This window comes from Blennius ocellaris (assembly GCF_963422515.1).
Source record: "Blennius ocellaris genome assembly, chromosome: 3".
Lineage (NCBI taxonomy): Eukaryota > Metazoa > Chordata > Actinopteri > Blenniiformes > Blenniidae > Blennius > Blennius ocellaris.
This window is the reverse complement of record NC_137652.1, coordinates 24,776,319-24,799,302: the sequence shown is the minus strand read 5'-3', so window position 1 is coordinate 24,799,302 and position 22,984 is coordinate 24,776,319. Positions and strand designations below refer to the sequence as shown.

Genomic DNA, 22,984 nt, shown 5'->3' with positions numbered 1-22,984 from the left:
GTGCAAGAGAGAGGGAGAGATACTTCATCCATTCTTTCCCTGCTAGTCACCTGCGTTGGCCATGAAAGATAATGATAGCCAGTATTCTTCAGGCCCTCCCTCTTGCGCTCTCTCTATTGGTCCCATGAACCTCTTTGTGCCCTAGTCTTTCATGCTTGGTCCCTTGTGTCTGTCTTGCACATTTTCTTTCCCGTTTTATGGCATTCGTGATTTCCCCAAACAGGTTAGGGTAAAGTTGTGTGGTGGGGTCAAAATTATGTCTGCACAAACGTGATGATGGCCGCAAAGAAGAGAAGCACAGAAAATGTTGGGACGCTCGAGAAACTGATGCCAAACTGGTCCGAGTGGATACAAGCGTCCTGTGTAGCGCTTGATATCCTACACTGAGTCCAACCCACCTCTGTCACAGTCTGTCCTCTCTCAGTCACACTCATCTCTCCCTCCCCTCTGGATCAGTCAACCCTTTCTGCACCCCTCCGGTCCATTTTCTTTGGCCTCCTCCCTCACATTTGTCTAATGGAGGGATCGTTTTAATGGATTGCCCAAAGCAGCGGAGAGGCGGACACTCCTGCCACTCTAACTCGACCACTCCACTCCACTCCTATCCTCTCCATCCTTCTGTCTGCAACAGAAGTGGAAACATGAACTGTTTTTTTCCCCCCCCTAACTTTCTTTTGTCTTGTCACCTAGGCAACCTTCTTTATTTTGAAGAGAAACTCTTTCGCTTGGATTGATCAAGTAGCAGGGGTTCCCTGGTCCTCTGTCACTGCAAATAAACAACAAAGCTGTCACTTTGGTCAGCAGGAGAAGATCCTTGGGTTGGTGTAAAATGACTTTATGTTTGTTTCAAAATCTGAGGGAAAGGCTTTGATCTGGCTGCGGAAAGTACTCCCGAGAGGAAATGCCAAAGGTCACAAAAACCTTTAGAAATAAAGAGTAAAGTGCACAAAAGAGAGAGAGGAGTCAGTTTAAAACGCAGTTGTTTGGAGGATTTGGCAGTTATAGGAGTGCTGTGAGGAAGTGCAGTGTATGAGCTGGAGGAAGGTCAGGCTCAGAGAGAGGGGGGGGGGGGGGGGGGTGAGGAAGGAAAGCCAGAGATAATTAAACTGAAGCAAGGGAGGAACGGTGAAACCAGGATGTGAACACATTTTAAGGAGTGTGTGGGAGACATGGCACCGTCGTGAGCGTGAATGTGTCCAATCACACAAAAGGGGAAATGTGTGTTGCAAGACAGCAGGTGAGTGTGTTACCTGGGGAGGAGGTGTGGAGAATGGAAAAATAACAATGAGTCAGAGAGACTGATGGGAGGGAGGAGCTGTGGACTCGAGCTGTTTGCACGATGGCCTTCCATCCCTGTTATCATAACCGGTTTTGTGCACCACATGGGCCTGGTTGTGGGTGCACATCTCTGGCTTTATTGTCCACTGGATGGAGATGGAAAGGTTGCCAGTCCAGCAAACATACAGCATATAATCATACACAACAGCCTTCTGTGTCAGTTTCTCATTTCCAGCTGTTTTTGTCCTGTTGCGCCAATCAACACTGCTCATATGAAGACGTTTGCTTAGGTGTTGATTAAGGTTCTGACTAAATAAGGCCCCTGCATACTCCTTTTGAAGTCATGAAAACAAGAAAAAAGTTTGGCTGTGACGTCGGCCTGCTGCCGGAAAAAAAATTGTTCATACTGTTCATACTCCCTCACAGCACCCACACGTCTGTGAAGCGGCATTTTAACTTTTCAACCGCACAGGTTATTTCTCGCTTCCAATGTTTTCAGAAATACATTTCTCTGAACTGTTTCAGTAATAAAAGAGAAAGATTGTGTCCGAGCCACCATGTTGGTCTGGTTTCAACCGCGGACTTTAAACTGCAGGAGCTGACAGCTTTGAGTGATGTGTTCAGGGGCGTCACGTAAAGCCACCCTTCGACATTTCACAAGCTGCGGGGCTACAGTAGTGAGGCAACATGCTAAACATGATTTAAATATTACTGATAGTCATTAGCGAGCTGGAACGCGCATGCACAGCACAAGGAGCGTATTTAATGGATGTCTATTTTTGTGATCATGGTACTCCAGGTACACTTGATGATTTTGGTGCCCTTCTGTTCAAATTTCCACATTATGACACTTTTTGACTTTTTTTTTTTTTCAAGCGATTGCTTTGACTTCATGTTTGTTTCAAGTGGTTTCAGCTTGATAAATAGTGTGAAGGTAAGTTTAATAACACTCATATTGGCTGATCTTGTAAAAACGTATTTTCCCAAGTAAATCACAAAACATTGCACACCCCACCCCCACCCCCACCCGCTTAGTCAATACCACTGGTACTGCATAAGAAGTAGGTGATTACAAGAGTTTTGTGTGCCTTGTTGCAACTTTTGCATATTCATGACGCTATTTTTAAAGCTTCTGCTAGTATTCTGATTAACAAGGCACATGCGCCATTGTACATGTCTTTTCTGGCTCTGATAGTGTTGGTTTCTGCAGTTTGAACCTGAGTACCCTTTTCACGAGTACAGGTGCGTTTAATTTCTTGACATACAGGCTAGGACACTTGTGCCGCGCTCTTAGTATTGTTGTGTTTTCATGAAGACGTGGCTGCCACAGATGCTCCACATGCCATTGCCGTCATTGCAAGAATTTGGGCTGAAGAGAACGAATCCATGAGTTGAAGAGAAAGAGGTGTGCTTCTTTAGAACAGATGGTGAATGCTGAGTTGCAATCATACAGCTCCGACATTATTTGCCTCGTTTACAAGACGACGTTTTAAACGTGTCCAGTGGTCTGAGCCTCTGAAAAGGCAACTGTTTGATAACCGCCCCTAAAGTGGAACTCTTAGAAAACGCTAAGACTCACTGTAGAAATGCGGGAAAACAAATGGTTTCAGAAACAATGCGACAGTAAATGGACAAATTAAAACTGTTTGCTTCCAGAGTGTCATGACTCCCAGTCCATATTCACCTGGGACTTGGTAGTTTTGCAGTTGACGGTCACCGTAATAACTGCAACGTCTGTCCATACAAATGTCCATATACTCGCCAATGTCAAGGTTTGTAGTGTATTGCTCTCTTTGTGCATGTGCGTGTTATTGAATTACAAAAGAAAACGATGCCCGCTCGTGGCCTAATGTGAAAAACGACATAGTTTTCAGCGTTTCTGCTGTTTCCGTGTGAACAGACATTTTTCTTTTTTCAAAGCATTGGCATGTAAATTCTTCTGAGACTAAAAAGCAAATGCGATGAATTTTCACTTAAAATGCTGTGTAAAAAGGGTCTAAATGGATAAGCGTAGGCACAGCCACATCACCAATATAAATCACTTTTAAAAACAGAGCAGTCATGCGTACATCCCCGTCACAGAAACCCAGACTTTTGAACATTTTAGTGGCCCGATTCTAAGTAACTTTGCATTTACATGTAATCCTGTACTCACAAGACTGTAATGTTCAGAATCTGTAGGCAGCAGACCAAAATTGGTCCATTTCATAAGTAGTAGTTTCTTTCTCAATGAATATTCACAATTCTTTTTGTAAATGCACTGACATTGATCCTGCACTTATAGATTGTGCACTGGTTGCCCTGAAGACATGGAATAAGTTAATTGCTCTGACGCTGTTTCCAATTACCTCCTCAGAATGTAGTTGAGAGCTCTGTTTGTGGCAATAGTGTCGAGATTTATGATGGAAAAAGGGAATTAAGACTGTTGTATGTCTCCTTTTCTTCCCATTACTTTTTCTCTCTCCCTCCAATAACGCTGCCTCTCAGCTGGTTTCAGTCTTTCACCAGAGGAACGGGGGGGGGGGGGGGGGGGTGAAGACAGAAGAGGGAAGTGAGAAAGTGCACACAGTGTGAAGGAGTTGGCTGTGTGTGTATTATGTGTATTTGTATGAACTTTTCTCGTGTGTGTGTGTGTGTGCCTTGTTTACTCGCTGCCTGGGTGGGCTGCAGGAATGGGACTGTCAGAACCATATGCATATAGACGGAGTGACGTCACTGTCAAAACACTCCCTGTCAGGACACGCTGACAAGGAGCTGACAGCCAAGAAGGCAGGAGAGCAAAGGTACAGGAGATGGTTCCTAAATTAATACTGATAAATCCACCAATGGGAGCGGTTGTTGACATTGAAGCTGACGTCGTACTCAGGCGAGCTGTAAGTGCATTTTTGAGTGCTGTGGGGCTTGAGTGGCATGGCTTGAGGGACTTTGAAAATACTTTTTATTTTTAAATACGTGTTGTTTTTTTTCCCATTGGTTCAGAGAACTCTTTTTCAACCATGGTCTTGAGAGGCACTCGTCTGTAGATGCATTAATCCTGAAATCACATTCAGGCCCCTTTTAATACTTCCAAGTTCTTTGAAGTCATTGTGTTGTGTATCTTTATGCCCCAGAACTGGATCGTGAAAAAGAGTTTTGAGAAAACCATGAAGAACACGCAAACTAAATATAGGAAGGTTTGAACCCATGCAGAAATCTTTGGGGGGGGGTTTTCTGTCGAAGCGGTCCAAATCGGGGGTGTCGAGCATAAGACCTGCTGGCCAGAACCAACCCACAAGCGGCTCCAATCCGGTCTGCTAAACCACCAAGCAAATTGAAAATATTTCAAAGAAGATACAGATTTTATGAAAAAATGTCTTAAAAGTGTAGCACACATCACATCACAACACTGGCCTGAGCCGAGATGTCGGTAATGCTGCCATGAAAGCCAGCTACCTCAATGCCATGAAACTACCTCAAAGCCACGCTGTCAGGGGGACTTTGTCATTTGACTGTACTTTGCGCCAGAAGGCTTCATTAAAATTGGATTTATGTTGATATGGTTGAGAGTTTCACGAGTAATTGTTTGGTTTTGCAACAATATCAACATTTTTATCCCGTATACTCTGCACCACAAACAAAGAAAAACGTGAAAATAAAATTGAAAGGTTATCATGGCATTATTTTAACCGATCCGGCCCGGTCAAGGTGAAATTAGGTTGTATGTGACGACTGAACTAAAACTGTATGACACTCCTGATCTAAATGCTCCAACACTGTGCTGAGACTTGGTGACCGATCAGCCTTTAAAACCTGCTTATCGTATATTAAAATATGTCAAAAATAAATCACATCCATTCTGCTGCAACTGGATTCCCAAAGTGGGTTCCTCATATTCAAGATTGTCCCGACACTCCGAACCAGGTCCACACTTGACCTTTGCTTAAACATGTTTTGGGTAATGGACCATTAATGTTGCATATGGTTGATGCATGTATTTTATTCATATATTTTTTTTTTTTACATTTTGGCCAATATATGCTGCTGAGCGCTGCCAGCCTCACATTCAAGTGTGTGTTATACTCGTGCGTTTTGCAGTCTTTGGGAAGTCGACGTAAAGAGGAGCAACCTCAAGGACTGCAGCAGCAACAGAAGAGAAAAGAAGATAATGAGAAAGATAATGAGAAGGGATGTGTAGGAGGACAATGAAGTAGGAGAGGGGGGGGGGGGGGGGGGGAGAGATTCATTCCCAGTTCTATATGCTCACGCACAGACTCGCTCGCCATCAGGCCTGTATGAAGCAGGTAATGGAAGGGCAAGAGTTGCACGCCCGCCTATTTTAAGCCTGAATATCGGCTTGTTACTTGACTGCGTTACACCAAGGTGTGAAGTGTGCTGCGACATGTGTTCAGGAGGCGGGGTGATGCGAGAGGTGCCTGTGTGTTTGTGTTGCACATATGTTCAATTCTTTGTACTTGCTGCACATATAAATAAGAACAAGTGCTGCAGAAATCAATGTGGTGTCCGTCCATTTAGCCGTGATCAAACTGCAGAGCTGATGATTTGTTAAATATGCCCAACCCTTATCTTTCATCTTAACCATTCGAGCAACCTCACTTTTCAGCAGCCTCTCTCCTGTGTTTTTCTGTTTGGACATGAGAGAGGAAGAGATAGTTTAATAGAGAGGGAAACCGCATGATGGAGATCATGGGCAGAGATGGTGCGATAGGGGCCAGGAAAGGAAATGTGGATGCTGTGCGATAGCGGCAGCTGGAATATATAGGGAGACAGGCCGGCAGATAGGGAAATGGATCGGCGGCAGGAAGGGATGGTGATGAAGTGATGGAGAGTGTGAGGAGGAGGATGTGTAAGGAGGGTGTCTGAGCTGAGTGCAGAGGGGAGGAGGGAGAGGTGAAGGAAATGGATAGAAATAGCTGATGCACTCTGAGGCTTACAGAAAATCAATAGCAGTCAAGAGGGGAAGCCACAACCCCCACCCTGCTCCCTCTCTCCTGCTCTTCTCCTCCATCCATTCGTTTCCCTTATGTTCTTTCCTCCATTCCATGTCTGTTCCCATCTCTCCCTCCCCCCCCCCCCCCTGTGCTCTCACCCTTTATCGCGCACGTTTCAAGTCCTGTTTCTCTTCTGCCGCACCTCCACTTCACCCTCTTCTTGTCACCCACATTCTGTCCTTCACACTCCCTCTTCATCCTCTGCCGCCACGCCGGGTTTCAGGAACAAACGAGCAGGTTTCAGCAGCACTTTTGTGCAACTGGTGAGAAGGCGCGGTTGAGTGTGAAAACAGGATGGCTTCTGCAAACTTGGTTCATTTTGCACATTGAAGTATTTGACACGAGCATCGTCTGGCCTTTTAGTGGTTTAAAACTAGGCCATGTGAGGCCCGTGAGATATAACGCAACCAAGGAAAAGTGCTTTACATGATGCATCAAATACAACTGCTTCGCTTTTGTTGTAGCCGTTTATTTTTATACATTCAGACCCCGTTTATACAACAATATTTCAAGGGAAAATGCACGTTTTTGTATCGGTGAAGTTTTACGTTGACATCGCAACATTTAGAAACAATGTTGTTTTATATGGAAAAGACAAACGCTGAAAAGGATGTCGCTTTCATGTCCAGACGATGGAACAATAGGCTATAGACATCAACAATGGGAATACACGGACATTGGTATGGTCAGACGACCAAGTTAAATCGCTATATGCAACTATAAAACTGAAAAATTATTCACTGCAGCCGTATAGTGCGCTCGCGTCGTAGCAGTGTTTCCCTCATCAACACGACAGTTTTTGAAAAGTTCCACCTTGGGAACCGTCCTTAATAAGTTGCATTTTTAGCAGCTCCAAACACGGTTGTCATTTTAATGGACACCCAAAACACAACAAACGTTTTGTTGTTTTAATAGAAAAGGCTGCTAACATCATTTTCAGTGTTTCTGCAATGCCCTCCGCTTTCAAAACATCGCTGTGCAAATGCAAACGTTTTTCCGAAACGACAACAAAAATATGATGTGTTTTCACTTGAAACACTGTGCAAACGTAATCGTTTTTTTTGTGGATTTTTTTCCTCTTGGTATTCTGGTTTCCGCCCACATTCAAGAAAACATGCAGGATAATGACTTTGAGGCTAATTGATGACTGGAAGTTTCCTGTAAGTGTAAATGTGATTTGTGTTTTTAACTCGACTGTCTGTTGCCTTCTCACACAAGACCCTGAAGGTTGAATGAAGCAGTGTGGAATATGGATCGAATTTTGGAAACATTTATCTGTCTATCGTTGTCATCCATGTCCTTGTATGTAGTTTGGGGGCGTTGCTTATTTGAATGACAAATCATCAGCCGCACGCCTCCAACTTCTTTGTTACTCGTCGTTCAGCACAGGAGGCGGGACGAGCAGATCGGGATGCTTCACTGTGTTCAGTGCATCTAAAGTTGACGTCCTTTGCATTTTGTACATTTGTATAACAGATCTTTTAAAAATAACAAGCACAGAGCAGGTTTTCTGTTTGAACATTTGTATATGGACTTAGTGTATTTAGCACACTTTTGCTTTACTTGATCAGCCTTATTCACTCATTCATACGCACAATTTGCATTTGTGCTGATTTTGTTATCCTTTCGGTTTTGCCCATCCTATCTTTATAGTCTTTGCTTCCACTGACATCTGCAAAACCTCGCCTTGCCTCACCTGTACCTTCCAAGAGGCGCACGTGTAGACTGCGCTGTGCGGACAGTTTGGTCATGTTTCCTGAGCTTCTCACCAAGGTGTTCATAACCAAACCTACCAGCGGTGTCAAACGTATTTTACTCCAGGAACCACATACTACCCAATTTCCTCTCGAGTGGAGCTGGACCAGTCAATTTAAAAAATGTTCTTTGATTTTGCACTGAGTAAACGTAATGAAAAGGTCTGTATTATTCACAAATCTAAAAAATTACGGCAAACAAATGACAATCTGAATATAAAGCCAATTTTAATGAAACATTCTGGTGCAAAATACAGTGAAAAGTCCAAACAAAATCGTTTGTGAGTGTTTTTACAAATTCACCCACATATCATGGCTTTGAGGTAGACGGCATCATCGATATCTCAGCTCAAGTCTCAATGTATTTTTGTCCTCGACTCTGAAGAAATTTGTAAAAACAAAAGTCTCTTGCAGACCGATTTTGGCCCATGAGCCTTATGTTTGACTCCTCCTGATCTAATCCCAGCTGTCTTACGTTGGGGCCCTTCCATATAGTCATAGGTTGGAAGCTCCTTTAATATCCATTGAAATGTTATGATGTCCAGTAAATCTTCCTAACCCGTGTTGTTTAAATTTGTTGAAAACATGTTCCCCACATCGTCACCCCACATTGTGATTCATGCCGCAGTCGCTCCATTCGCCTTTCCTTGGAGTGTAAACTCCAGCAGCTTAAGTCGCACTCTGTGTGGTCCGTTCCTCCAACAGTGGACACCATGTTATTGAAACATTTTAAACCTGTTCTGTAGCTTTAGTGCCGTGCTCTATAGAGTGACTCCAACTGAATGACTCGTCCCTGAGTCAATTTACAGGATCCTGACAATGTGCAAGTGAGACCACATTCAGGGAGGGAGCCGGATTTTTGCCTATTGTGGTGAGTGAATGAGTGTCATACAGAGGGGCGCCGCGCTGCAGGCGAGTCCCATGAATGCATCACCAGCGCTCGGTCCCAAATCGTCGCAATGGAACTCTCCTTTTAGCTGGTTTTCACAACACTAATATGAGCTTTTCTTACCTTTTCTATCCAATTTATTTTTGCTTGCTCTTGGGATTTTTGCCTGCCTCTTTCTCTTTCTCGCCTTCTTCTATTTGTTGTCACTCATAGCGTTCCTTCAAACAAGAATGCTGCGAGCAGGCCAAAACTGCACAAACAAACTGCCAATAGGTGAAAAAAGCTCTCTTAAAAAGCTTACCCCCCCCCCCCCCCCCCCCCTCCCCTCGTCTCTTCTTTTCCAGTTTTAGTTATCTTCATCCCTATTGTAAAGGTAGCATTGTCTGGGGTGCCCTTGGGAATGCTTCCCCTCAGTGTGTGCGTGTGTGCCACCGCTACCATCTGTGGCGAGGACGTCCCCAACTAAAGACGTGCCCGTGACAAAGGAAAAACAAAACCAGAATAAATAGAAAAGACAATAAAAAAGATGAAAGGATTGTGGAAAAACAAGAGTAAAAGTCTTAGCGGTGATGCAAGCGGCAGTATCATCAGAAAGCTTCTCTAATCCAGGATTACCGTGTTTATTTTGTGTATATGTGCCTCTGTATGTGCGTGTATGTGTGTGTGTGTGTGTGTGTACCTAAATCTACTGCCTCTGATCTGAGACAAGAGGGTACCATATGTGTTTCAGTCACTTTTGAGCCGTACACACGGTCAGCCACACAAACATGTTATCATTGTCTTCTGCTGCCTTGTTATTGTTCCAATACTACTTGGATTTGGTACAACAATGGGATTAAATGTACTGTATTTAGATAAACAAGTGTATCCTCACAATGTGTGCATATAATAGTGCTATCGCTTGCAACAATAGGTATTACCAACATGTTTTGTTCGTTGTATTGTAAATATAATCCAGTCATTTATGTGGGGAACACTGGGGGGGGGGGAGCTGTGGGTCTATATCTATTTATTTGAAAAATAAATCTAGATTTTATGGGATTAGTTTGACAGATTTACCTTTTAAAATTGTTGCTTGTGATATTTTTGAGGAACTCGTTAAGTTTAAATGTGTTTTGATCTGTCTGTGCAGGAGCTTCTGGCGGATCTTACCACTGCCATCCAGACCATGGATACGGAGAGGAGAGTGATAAGGTAAACCAACTCCCTTCAACATCATGATATTCACCTATCAGCCAAAACATTATGACCAGTGCCAGGCGAAGCTGTTGCAACTGGGTTGTTCTTCCTCAGTGCACCTGTTACCAAGTGGACTATATCAGGTAGCAAGTAAACATGTCCTCAAAATCTGATGTGTTGAAATCATAAAATGGGTAAACATGAGGATTTGCACACATTTGTTTGAGGTTAAAATTGTTGTGGCTGGACAACTCGTGCAGAGCGTCTCTGTAACTGCTGTCTACACATAGATGAAGCTCGAGCATTTCCGGAGAAGTGTGTTTACGATGACAGAGTTTGGCATTTTCAAAAAGTCCCACCTTGGGAGCTTGTTTCAAAAAAATTGCATCTTCAGTAGCTCCCTAAGGACCCCCAAAGCGTTGTGTAAATGGGCCGTGAGAGTGCTTATTCTTTAAAACAAAATGATACGCTGCCCTTAACAAGCAAATCTACACGCCGTGTCTGTTTAACATGGTATTCCTCATAATTTTAGCAGCGGTGTGCAAGTGCACTCGAGTAAATGATAGTTATTGTTATAAGTGAAGGCTCGTCTTAATGGCAAGCAAATTAGGTGGAAAACTGAGAAGGAGGTGGAGGAAGTGGAATGGAGGCAGGATGCTGAGGGAAGGTGTTGCAGAAAGCTTGAAGGGAGAGACAGAGGAGGGAGGGAGGGAGGCGGGCGAGGCCAAAAACAGGGAGGGGGTGTTGCTAATGATTTCACCTCCAGCTGTGGAACTTGGTTGGAGTGAGAGAAGCAAAAGGAGGGGAAGAGGTGAGGGAGGGGAAGGAAGGGAGGAACAGTGGCAGAGGAAACAAAATGGGCTTTGAAATCTTGTTGATGGAAAGAAAATAAATGGGGGAGGGAGGTGTGTGTGTGTGTGTGTGTGTGTGTGTGTGTGTGTGTGTGTGTGTTTTACTGGAGGCTTGTCTGCAAATATTAATGAATCTCTAAAAGCAAGTGGCCATATTTGCTCAGTGTGCACACTTGTGAACAACTTCTCAGGGCGGAATAGAAGGGGGAAAAAAACAGATCCCAGTTGTATTTCCTGGGTGTATATTTGCATGCACTATGTGAGTGTCTTTATTTTGGTTCTCCGCAATGACAGCGAAGCCACAACAGCTGTTGGCCAGAGTTGGTGTGTGTGTGTGTGTAAGTGCATGTAGATGCATGCAGTCCCCAAAGGTGGCTGTGGTGGAGTGTTTGGGTGTGTATGTACTTCTGCTTGAGGATATCTGTCGTGTCTGACTCTGTGCACACACTGCATGCGGACTCTGCGGAATGGTGTGTGCGTGTGCACACGCACGCACGCACGCACGCACGCAGTATCCAAACTGAGCAGAGTGCACTTCAGTATCAGCCATCGGGCAGCTGATAGTTTTTCTGAGTAGTGCTGGGACTGTGTGTGTGTGTGTGCGTGTGTGTCAGCACGTTTTCTTTTTCTGCATATTTTGTTGCTTCAGTGGAAGCATGTTCCAACCAGACATGCATGTCTGTGTGTATGCTCACAAGAAGCACTCAATTAGAACATAAGGTCACATATAGCATATTGCTTGAGGACACACTCCTTTGTCTGACAAAAGTCCCCCTCCTAACACGGGCAGACAGGCCCATCAAACTTTAATACTAATGGCCACAGTCTGCATGTGTTAAGACCAACTGTATGTGTGTGTCTGGCCTGTCCGAGAACCTTAATGTCCCCAGTAGATTTCAGGCAGAGGTCTGCGAGAGGATGAGATGGACAGAGGGGAAGAAAGGAGTGTGTGCTGGAGGACTGCAGAGGGTTTGAGCTTATCTGATGGAAGGGGGAAAAAAAAGGGGGGTGGGTGAGGGGGGGAGAGTGGTGGAAGAGACTGGCTTGGATATGAAAATGGGCACAGTGGATGTCCCAAGGGTTTTGGGGTTGGGGTGAGGCTGCAGAGAGGTTGCGGGGAGCGAGGTTGGAAGAGAGGGGCTTAATGTCGAGAGGAATAGAGAAGAGTGGGGGTGGATGACTGCCTGGTGCCCTCCATCATAAGCTTTAATGGGCACCCAGTCGATAATGTGTATCTTCTATAATGAGTTTAATAAGACGGCTGAAGGAAAGCTTTTTTTTTTTTTTTTGAAATAGTTTAGCTGACTAGCTAAGGTATGTTTGTATTGATGGTCAACTTTACTGTATGCCTTTTTCTTTTATTACTTAACAGAGTGTAGATTTTTAAATGGATTGTATATATATACACCAATCAGCTGTAACATTATGACCACTGACCGGCAAAGTGGCTAACAGGAGCCATGTTCTAACACGTTTTAGTTCAGGGGCCACATACAGCCTAATTTTCTATGGAGTGGGCCAAATCGGTAAAATAGTACCATCAAAACCTTTTAATTAAGCTTTTCATTGTTTTGGTGCAGAGTATATGTGATGAAATGTCTTGTGTTTTTGCAAAACCAAAGAAATACTCCAGAAAATAACTAGAATCTCAACATAAAGCCCATTATTTTATTGAAACTTTACAGTTCAAAATACAGTGAAATGTCTAAGAACCTTCTCCTATTGCGGTTGCGTTATGGGTGTTTTTTACAAAGTCACTCTGACAGCATGACTTTCAGGCATCACTAATATCTCCGCTTGGGTCTCAGTGTTGTGTTGTCTCCACTACTCTGAAAAAATGTGTTTAGAAAAACAAAATCTTAACTTACCATTTGGCTGGTGGTCTGGCAGGTTGGATTGGTGTCTGTTGCGGGTTTGTTTTGACCCATTGGAATTATGTTTGACACTGTTGTATTCATGGATGATATATATATATATATAATCAACATTGAAGTTTGTTAATACAGGAAAGAAAATTAGCTTGAAAAGAGCTTCATAGTGATTTTAAAACGACTGCAGCTCTTGTGGGGCGTTCCCCGTTTTCAGTTGTCATTATCTATCAGAAGTGGATCGGTGTCTGAATTATGGGCGACTAAAGCGCCTCAGTCAATGTGATCCAAACAGAGGAGCTACTGTTGGTGTTCATTCTAGTTGTATATCAGTTTGTTGCATATCGGAAATGGAAAGGGAGGACTTGAACAACATTCAGCAGGTGTATGGAGGTCCCAGAGAAGCTTGTTACAGAACAGACAGGGCTGCTTTGTCTTGAGTAGATTTTAAAGTCTCCGTCCTGTGAAGATATGCGGTTCATCTTGTTTGTACGGTCGGATGTTCCAGCTCAAGGGTGCAGAATGAGGCTTGTAATGTCAGAGTTGCTACACCCGCTCAAGTTTGGAAACAGGGTGTGATTTCTAAAGAAACCAGGAGGAAGTGTTTCAGTTGAGTTGAACTAATATTAAATGCCTTTTACATGTAGTTCCTGACCTCCATACAAAAGAAGAGGAAACGGCTTGTTTCATCTCATCAGGAGGTTGAAACATATTGGAGCCCCGTTTACATAATAACGTTTTCAAGTGAAAACGCTTAACTGTTTACACAAAAACGCTGCTCAGAGCTGCTAAAAACACAACTTCCAAAGGTGGAACATTTGGTTAAAAGCTCCATCATCATTGAATGGGGGAAAACGTAACTATTTGAAAATGGGTGGGCTCCATGTCCGTCGGAAACACCGGTACCGTCATACACACCACAGTCGTAGTAAATAGTTCTTCTGCATATGTGCAAATAGACAGTAACAACAATAGAGTGTCGTGACTTCCAGTCCATGTTCTCCTGGAACTACTTTTATAGTTGACAGTCACCGCAATAACAGTTCAACTTGGTCTTATGTTCATGCAAGCGTCCATGTACTCACATTGTAAATGTTTATAATGTGCTATTCTCTGCACGTGTGTGTAGTTCAATGACAAAGATAACAGCACCCAATCGTGGCCCAACAGGAAAATTACACCAGTTTCTCCGTTTCTGCTATTTCCATGTAAATGGACATCGTTTTCAAAACACTGCGGTGTAAAGGTGAAACATTTCACCTCTGATTATCTTACACCCTCAACCCTATTCTAGCACGGCCTGCTTCCCAGCCCTGTCCTATCATGTACTTCATACTACAGGACTGAATGGCGTCATTATTAGTGTCTGCCTTTCCCAGAAACTGGCGGAGCTTTCAGTCCAACACATGAGGCATAGGTGAACAGTCCAGATACAGTTCGTCTGAAGTGCTTCGTAAAGGTATTGTTCTTTAAAGGCTGTCGAACTCAAAACAGTGGCAGCTGCCCATGTGTGAATGTGAAATTTTGCGCATGTCTGCAGGCGTTTCCATAACCGTGTGTGTGCTTCAGCAGTCTGCTCTCCAGCTGTTTCCTGTTAGCTATCACACTGCTCTCAAGGTTGCTGAGCTGTGTATGTGTGCGTCTGCGCTAAAAAGTCACAGCCGCTGAGTCATTTTTATCACACTTTTACAACGTGTCTCTCCCACGAAGAGGGGAGGTGGAAAGCGGGGATCAAGCAAGTAGAAGGGGAAAAAAGTGTGTGAGGCGGTAACTGTAGGGAAGTGTGTGTGTGTGTGTGTGTGTGTGTGTGTGTGTGTGTGTGTGTGTGTGTGTGTGTGTGTGTGTGTGTAGGTGTGTGTGGCGTCTCCTAAAGAAGCTGTGTGTTCTTCAGAGCACAGCAAAGGTCCTCGGAAGGGAGAATGACTAAGAACTGACACATGGGTGTGTGTGAGTGTGTGTTCTTGCTTCACCAAGTGCCAAGTGCGAGAGTCACTCCTAACAGTAAGTGAAGTGACTCACAGATGAGTTGATAGGACTGAAGCAGTATATGATGAGTCCTGAGTCGGTCTGAACCTGAGTGACTTCACGCTCGGCTATGTTTTCGTGCGCGTCGCTCACTCTCTTTGCTCCGTGGGAAGCCGTTCGCGCAGCTTTCCAGTCAAGGGTGTGTGCCTGCAATTCGCACACGGGCTTGTGAGCGCTTGTCTTGTGTTTGCGTTTCCTCACTCCAAGAGGAAGTGACTCGGAGCCCTCAGGGCCTCGAGTGCTGCTGCTGCTGCTGCTGCTGGTGGTGAAATAAGCTCGACACATACGAGCACATATCAACACACGCAGGCTGGATCATACAGGAAATGCCACGAATCACAGAGGAGCAGAGTGTCCGTGTAGGAGTATGGATTGTAAGCCAGAGGGACTGTAAAGCTCGGGGAAAATTGATTTATTTGATATGAGTGCTTTGGGTCACTAACCACTGTACCCTCCCCCCTCCCTCCACAGAGTGAGGAAAGCCCCAGTCCAAAGCGCCAGAGGCTGTCCAGCCAGTCCGTGCTGGAGCAGCTAACCTCATCCGCACCCCCGCCTTCCACCCCCTCTCCCCCCATCCGCCCCTGGGAGTCAGGACCCCAAAGTCGGAGACAGCCTCACCCCCACCCGCTCTACCACCAGGAGAGATGCCTCACGCCTGCCCGTCACAGACGAAGGTGAGTTCCGGACACTTCAGGCAAAGTTTAAAATCTATGTTTGGCAGCAGCTTTTTTGATTTATAGCAACTTTGTTTTTGTTGGATTTGCACATTTTGCTTTGTGAAGTGGTTTAGACCTAAACATTTCGATTTTCTTTGGGCGTTTTATGAGCTATTGTGTTATTTATTTATTTTTTAATGTTTTCTATTCAGTTTCATCATCATTTTCTTTTTACTTGATTTTTGCTATTGTTATTTTTGCTAATATTACCTGGTTTTATCTTTCTTAAAGCATCTTTAATCCAGTTTTGTAGAATTTCTGTGAAAAGTTACCATTTACACAACAACATTTCAGGTGAAATATACCTTTAGTTTTGCCTTTTTGTACCAGGAAAGTTATGTGTGTTACACAGCAACGTTTTGAAAACTATTTAGTTTTGCATGTTGGGCCATGAGTTGGTGCTCTTGTGTGGGTTTTTTTTTGTAGTGAAACCACACACATGTGCACAGAGAACAATACGCTATAAACATTAATGGGAATACACAGACGTCCGTCTGGACAGACGACCAAGTTGTATTGTTATTACCGTGACTGTCAACTATAAAACTACCAAGTCCCAGGAGAATATGGACTTGGAGTCATGACACTCATGACTACTGAGCATGTGCAGAAGAACTATTTTCTACAGCCATTTTGCTCATGCTCAGTCGCAGTGCTTTCAACATCTACATAGAGTTCAAGCGTGTCTAGAAATGTGCGTCCCCCCCCCCCCGTTTCCATGGACACAGAGCCCAAGCATTTTCAACAAGTTCCACCCTGGGAGCCCTTTTCAGTGACTCTGATCACCGTTGTCGTGTAAACGGACCCCAAAAACACTACAGAAGTTTCTCTTTTGACATGAAGACGTTGTAAACAGGAAGGGACTGATCATACTTTCACTGCTCAAGTAGAAAAAGTGTATTTAAAAGTGTGTGCTGGTGTTGATAAAACCAATTTTTTGATCTTAACATCAGTCTAGAGAACTCTTTGTATGATCTTGTATTGCGTCACTGATCTATTGGTACCCATGGAAATCGTATGAATCACGGTCAAGTCACGGTCTCACCCTCTGTTGCTTTCTGTCTCTCCATGTCTGCAGCCCTACGGCACGGCGCCAGCGCGGCCGCCTCTCCAGACCGTCTCGTCACTTGCCCCCCCATCATCCCCACCACCCCTCCACACAAGCTCCTGCCCCCCGCCCGGCCCCGTCAGAGCTCCAGGATGAGAACTACCACCACCACGCTCATCCTTCCACGCACCAGCCGTACCCCGCTCACACGCCCAGCACCTACGGTCAGCCGCCTCCAGCCGGCGGCGGAGCTGTGGGCTCAGAGGAGCCCCGCGCTTTCCACCCCCCCACCCTGTCGCCACGACTACTGCACCCGGCCGCTCACCACCACCATCATCACCACCACCATCCCCAGCATCACACCACGCAGCAGCAGCAGCAGCAGCAGGGAGCCATGGTCATGGACTTACACGAGCAGGTTAGTCACAAACATTTGGAGGCACATGAGCGCGAGCACGCTATTGTGAGGCGGGTGATTAACCAAAGCGTGATTCATTTCCAGCTCCAGCAAGGCAGCGTACCAGTCTCCTACACTGTGACCCCTGTCCCCCCTCACGGCCTTGCGGCGCCGCTGTGCAGCGGTCAGCACCTCCCCCCCTCCTGCTCCTCCCAGCAGCAGGTCCCCACCTGCAGCGTGGTCTTCAGCACTGGACAGCACTACCACCCGGTGAGAGCCGGTTCCCCAGTTCGTGTGGGCTTGTTTGTACATAAAACGCACACTTTGTACAGCACGGTTCCTACTATGACTCAACCACAGAAGAAACAAACTGTGCACATGAGGAAAGTGAACAAAAAAAAAAAAAACTATGACAGGACATTTTCCATCCTGAAGAGGCTTCTTTGTTTTTCCCAGTTGTGGCTGCCACCTTGTGGCAGACCTACAAACTGCAATGACTGCAGAAATATACTGAATCTTCTATTTTTGTCTTCCTCTCTGCGACTGTTTTGCAGATGTTACAGGCGTGTTCAATGCAACATTTGCCGGTTCCGTACGCCTTCCCGTCACTGCTGTCCAGCGACTCCCAGTTTCTGCTTCCACCTCCGCCTCACCTGTCCCACCACACGCCGCACCTCCCCACGCCCGGACAGTTCCTGCCTTTCCAGACGCAACAGCCGAGATCGGTATGGGGAGATTCAACGTCTTTGTGGCTGGCCTGCTTTTAATCAGTGTTAAATACAACAAGTCCAGGGGAACATTGAGACAATACAGCTTTTGGTAGTTGAATGCTTGACTCCTTTAAAATCAGATTAAACAGATTTGTCTATAGCTCTGGGATAATATTTGGCTAATAAGATAATTGTTTTAATTCAAGAATTGACCCAAAATGTAAAAAAAAAAAAAAGCCTGGTATGTTAATACACATTATTAGTCATCATATCAAGCTGATCAGAAGAAAAAAACTAACATTCACTCTGATATTTAAAAAAAAAATGCTCTAACATTTAATAAAAGCACAACCATGTGTGATTTATGTATTTACACAACACTGTTCACAGTTAAGTGTGGCCTGTTTCTGGCTTTATCTAACAGCTCAGTGTCGTCGGTCATCTATTATCTTCTAGATTTACTGTGATTAATCCATAACAATCCATAACTCTCTTTTTTTGCCCTTATTGTAGACTTATACATGTGTCACGATGCATGGTTTTTGTCCACCATGTCTCCTTACATAAGCAGCCTTCATAACAATAAGTTGCTCTGTAGAGCTCACGGATCATAAACCTAAATTGAACTAAGACTCTGTTTACACAGCAACAATTTCAAGTTAAAACGTGTAACTTTTGTTGTGTTTTGGGTGTCAATTTACACAACAACGGTGCTCTGAGCCACTGGAAATAACACTTTCTGGAAACGCCCGGGCTCTGGCCAAAGTTGACGGCGGAAGCGCTGCTACTGCACATTTGCATTTGTAAATGGTTGTTATAACAACGTTTCCCTCCAGAGTGTCATGACTCCCAGTCGATATTCTCCTGGAACTTTATAATTGACAGTCACTGTAGTAGCAATCCAACCTTGTCGTCCATCCATACGGATGTCCGTGTACTCTCATTGTTGATGTTTATAGTATATTGTTCTCTGCACGTGTGTGTGTCTAGTTACATTACTAAAACAAACGACACCCGCCAGAGGCCCTGCAAACAGACGTAGCTTCTGACGCAAGGTGAAACGTCTCTGACAAGAAAATGTCAAAATGTTGCGTTTCCACTTGAAATGTGCAAATGGATCCACACTTAAACCTGACTTGACAAACAGAAGCTTATGAATCCAGACTGAAGGCAATCAAAACATACCTCAACTCCAAATCTCTCCTGATTCCAAATGAGAGAAATGTCCAGGTCCACCTGTGCGGTCCACAATATACTTAATGTACCTCAACCAACTTTATGTGGTGTATCTGCAACACGAGATGTGAATTGGAAGAACAAACCTTGTTTTCATCGCCAGTGTGCTTCGTCCTGATTTAGAAATCTTTCCTCCTCCATAACTCCTGTTCTTTTTTTTTTTCTTCTTCTTTAAAAAAAAAAAAAAAAATCATTTCAGCCTTTACAGAGGATCGAAAACGAAGTGGAGCTTCTGGGAGAGCAGCTCTCAGTGGGCGGAGGCCTCGGCTACGCCCACCATCACCACCACCATCACCACCAGCCCCCCGCCACCCTCGCCCCCTCCACGCCGCTGCAGTTCCTGTCGCACCACGACCCGCTGTCGCAGGAGCTTTTCACAGTCGTGAGTGTCCCAGACAAACGTCGATCTCTTTCATTTAAACATGCTGACCGTAACCGTGATGTGACGGATTTGTTTTTATCCCGCAGCCCTATCCCCACTTCATGCCACACCGCTTCACGAGCCGGCGGTACCGCTCTCAACAGGCTGTCCCTCCGTCACCCTACCACCCCAGCTTCCTCCCTTACATCCTGTAAGTCTTTCTTCTTCTGGATTGTGCCAGTGAAAATATAAGATTTAGTGAAAATGCATTTTTTGTTGTTGTTGTTTTTGTTTCACAAAGGGTTGACGTTTACACGAGAACACTGTCCGTACACATAGCATGTTGGGCCACTTGTGGTTGCTGTTTGCTTTTATAATGAAACCTCACAGACGTATGCAGAGAACAATATGCTATGAACGTTAATGGAGAGTACACAACACGACTTAGATGCTTTTCTGGGTGACTCAAGTATAAAGTTCCCAATATGGACTGGGAGTCATGCCACTCAGGAGGCCGCTGTGTTTGTTATCTTTGTGTTCCATCTACACGTGCATGTGCTGAAGTGTTCTCTACAACCATTGTGTACATATTAACATGGAGGTGGGCCCCGCACTTTCCCAGAAAGTCTTGTTTTTTCCTGTTTCCGTGGCAACAGAGCCCGGTGTTATCGAAAAGTTGTATTTTTAGTGGCTCCAAGCACCGTTGTCTTGTAAACGACACCCAAAACAGAATGAAAGTTTTGCGTTTTCCTTTGAAATCGTTGCCGTGGCGTGTCTAAATGTTGTGCTCTTTGCCTCCTCGACAGGTCGATGCTTCCTGTGCCCCCAAATGTGACGCCCGCCATCAGTCTGGAGCTGGATGTGGATGACGGCGAGGTTGAGAATTATGAGGTAGGATGAGGCGCTGCTGCAGCCTTCAGATTGATTCCAAGTCGACTTGCGCTAACTGATTCCTGTGACCCGTCCAGGCCCTGCTGAACCTGGCCGAGCGTCTCGGAGAGGCCAAACCTCGAGGCCTGACCAAGGCGGACATCGAACAGCTTCCGTCGTACAGGTTCAATCCCAACAACCATCAGTCTGAGCAAACACTGTGAGTACTGCTGTGTTCTGGCTGTTTGAGGGGATTTAAACCGAGTCTCCGTGGACTCCGTGGTGAAACGCTCCCCTGCTCTGTGTCTTACAGGTGTGTAGTGTGTATGTGTGACTTTGAGTCCCGCCAGCTCCTGAGGGTTTTACCTTGTAACCACGAGTTCCACGCCAAGTGTGTCGATAAGTGGCTGAAGGTGAGTCAACACTGAATTTCGTATTTATTTCTTTGGTGCAGTTTGCACATTTCTTTCTGACTGTTTTTGCAAAAGAGTGTTTTGAGATTAAAACCTGCTGTTTTAGTGATGATAAATTACATTTGGTGAGATTTTGGGTTAAGAAGATTAAAAGCCAACGTGAATCACACTAAACATTTTCACTTTCGAGAAGCAGAGAGTCATCTCTTTCTGTGTGCAGTTTGCATATTCTCTGTTTTGCATGCAAGCTTCCTGCCATTCAAAAACATCCAAATTAAGTCATTTTGTGACTATAAAGTGCCACAGGTGTGTGTGTGTGTGCAGGACAATTCTGTCATTTAGTCATACTCGCACATGAAGGGACTCTGTGTATTTGTACTTTAATATACCATTCACTCCTTGTACCTGTTGTCGTCACATAGAGATTGTCATGCACACAATCACATTCTAAATTGCCATATTTCTATGTAATTAACCCAAACTTACATGTCTTCGAATGATTTTATGTTATTTTCCTGCCGCAGATTACTGCATGGCAATGAGGATTGTTTTAGATTCGCCTTTACATGACAGCAGTACTTTGAAAATGCAAAAAACGCTGCTGTTTCTCATGCACACCACGGCCATGTTAAATAGTTCTGCATATCTGTGAGTACATGGATAATACGTTGTTTCGTCCGGTTACACGGCGGGGAGCCGTTTTCAAAAAGCAGTATTTTCAGTGACTCCGAGTACCATCGGACACACAAAACCCGCCCAAAGTTGAAAGGTGTCCTTACATGTCATTAAAATGTAGATCTCACTGTAACTCTTGTTCTTCCAGGCGAACCGGACCTGTCCCATCTGTCGAGCCGACGCCTCTGAAGTCCAGCGGGACTCCGAGTGACCCGGACCCCATCCCCTCCCATCAGACGCTTCCGCCGACACATTCTGCCACCAACCCGGGACCAGCTGGATCATTCCTCATCCCTCAGACCCCCGATCACCTGGGATCAGCACTTTGCAGTCTGGTGACTTCCTCTCGTCTCTCCGGACTCCAGCCATGGATGTCTCTGCTCCACCCGCTCTGCGTTCTATGAAATGGCCTTTTGAAACACACAGACACAGTATCATGTGCAGGTGGACTTATTTTTTTATCGAGCACTTCTGACCTGCTCAGTCTTTGAGGTGATGGACAGAAGAAGAAGAGACTTATTTAAAAAAATGAAAAAAAAGAAAGAAAAAAAAAGGAAAAGACTTCTGTATAGTAGTACTAACAAATATTGAAAGGAAATTTGCAGTCCAAAGATTATGATGAGTTCATTATTATTCTGCTTCTGATTAAGCGTTGACATCGTGGTGTGCAGAGACTCTTTTTCACTCTCAACTGGACAAGTCGGTTTAATTTCTCTGTGTTCTTGCATTCCTCAGCATCCGAGCAGTGTGCGCGTGTGTGTGTGTGCGGTGAAGCCAAGATACTCATTGTGTCACTGAATGGAAAGAAAAAAAAAAAAAAAAGAAAACACTTTTTACTTTATTTTACATGTTTGCCAATATATGTGTGCCAATGTGGGTATGAGTGTTACTCCTCCTGTGGTATTTATGCAGTTCATGTGGTACAGCGCTTTCATTCGCCAAATTTCGGCTAAATTTGATTCACAGGAGGTCGTCGGGAGGTGAGAACTGCAGTCAAGATCGAAAATCAAAAGATTGTAAGCAGGGAAAGGTTTTCATCTTTGGTTTCTGTAATTTATTACCAGAATTTAAAACTTGGACTTAAAGGTACGGTATGTAAAGATGAAGGAATGTCACTTCTGTGCATTAGGTGGCAGTAATGAGCCACTATCAGGCATCAAATGAACATCAATGGACTGATGCTGGTAATGTAAAATGAATCTTGCATATTGTGCCTTTTAAAGTTTTCCTATAAATCTTTTTTTTTTTTTCGTCTGCAACGAGACAATTTGCTTAAACAAAAAAAACTAATCGGGGCATTTAAACGCCGTCTATTCGGATTAGGTGAAGCTTTCATTCACGTTTCGGGCCCCGTTAACCATTTCAAGTGAAACTCTGTTTCCGGTGGAAATGCTGATTTAATTTTAAAAAAAAGAGAGAGAGAGAAAAAACCCCACCAACAGCACCAACTGGTGGCTTGGCATGCTAACCACATCGTTTTCAGTGTTTCTGCTGGTTCCCGTGGAAACGTGTTTTCAAAATCTTTCTGAAACAAAAACAATGCTTTTACACTTGAAATGTTCAACGGAAGCCTGAGTTTACCAGCTTTCTTGGGAAAAGTAATCTTTCTGAAACAAAAACAATGCTTTTACACTTGAAATGTTCAACGGAAGCCTGAGTTTACCAGCTTTCTTGGGAAAAGTGACAGTTTCAGTGTCGGTACCCTTCTGTGGGCAGTTATGGCTAA

General features: G+C 44.5%; 1 protein-coding gene across 3 annotated transcripts in view; it reads left to right on the top strand.

Moving 5' to 3' along the window:
- The window catches only part of rnf38 (ring finger protein 38), a 28,201-nt gene extending 5,541 nt beyond the window's left edge, over positions 1-22,660 (top strand). For all 3 annotated transcript variants that reach the window (XM_080521175.1, XM_080521176.1, XM_080521177.1), the window contains exons 3-13: positions 10,042-10,103; positions 15,304-15,506; positions 16,627-17,014; positions 17,099-17,263; positions 17,548-17,718; positions 19,139-19,321; positions 19,408-19,511; positions 20,107-20,191; positions 20,269-20,390; positions 20,484-20,583; positions 21,407-22,660. In XM_080521175.1, the coding sequence (XP_080377301.1) occupies positions 10,042-10,103; positions 15,304-15,506; positions 16,627-17,014; positions 17,099-17,263; positions 17,548-17,718; positions 19,139-19,321; positions 19,408-19,511; positions 20,107-20,191; positions 20,269-20,390; positions 20,484-20,583; positions 21,407-21,469 (1,646 nt within the window). In that variant the 3' untranslated portion in view covers positions 21,470-22,660. The remainder of the gene's footprint in view (positions 1-10,041; positions 10,104-15,303; positions 15,507-16,626; positions 17,015-17,098; positions 17,264-17,547; positions 17,719-19,138; positions 19,322-19,407; positions 19,512-20,106; positions 20,192-20,268; positions 20,391-20,483; positions 20,584-21,406) is intronic.
- Positions 22,661-22,984: the final 324 nt, after the last annotated feature.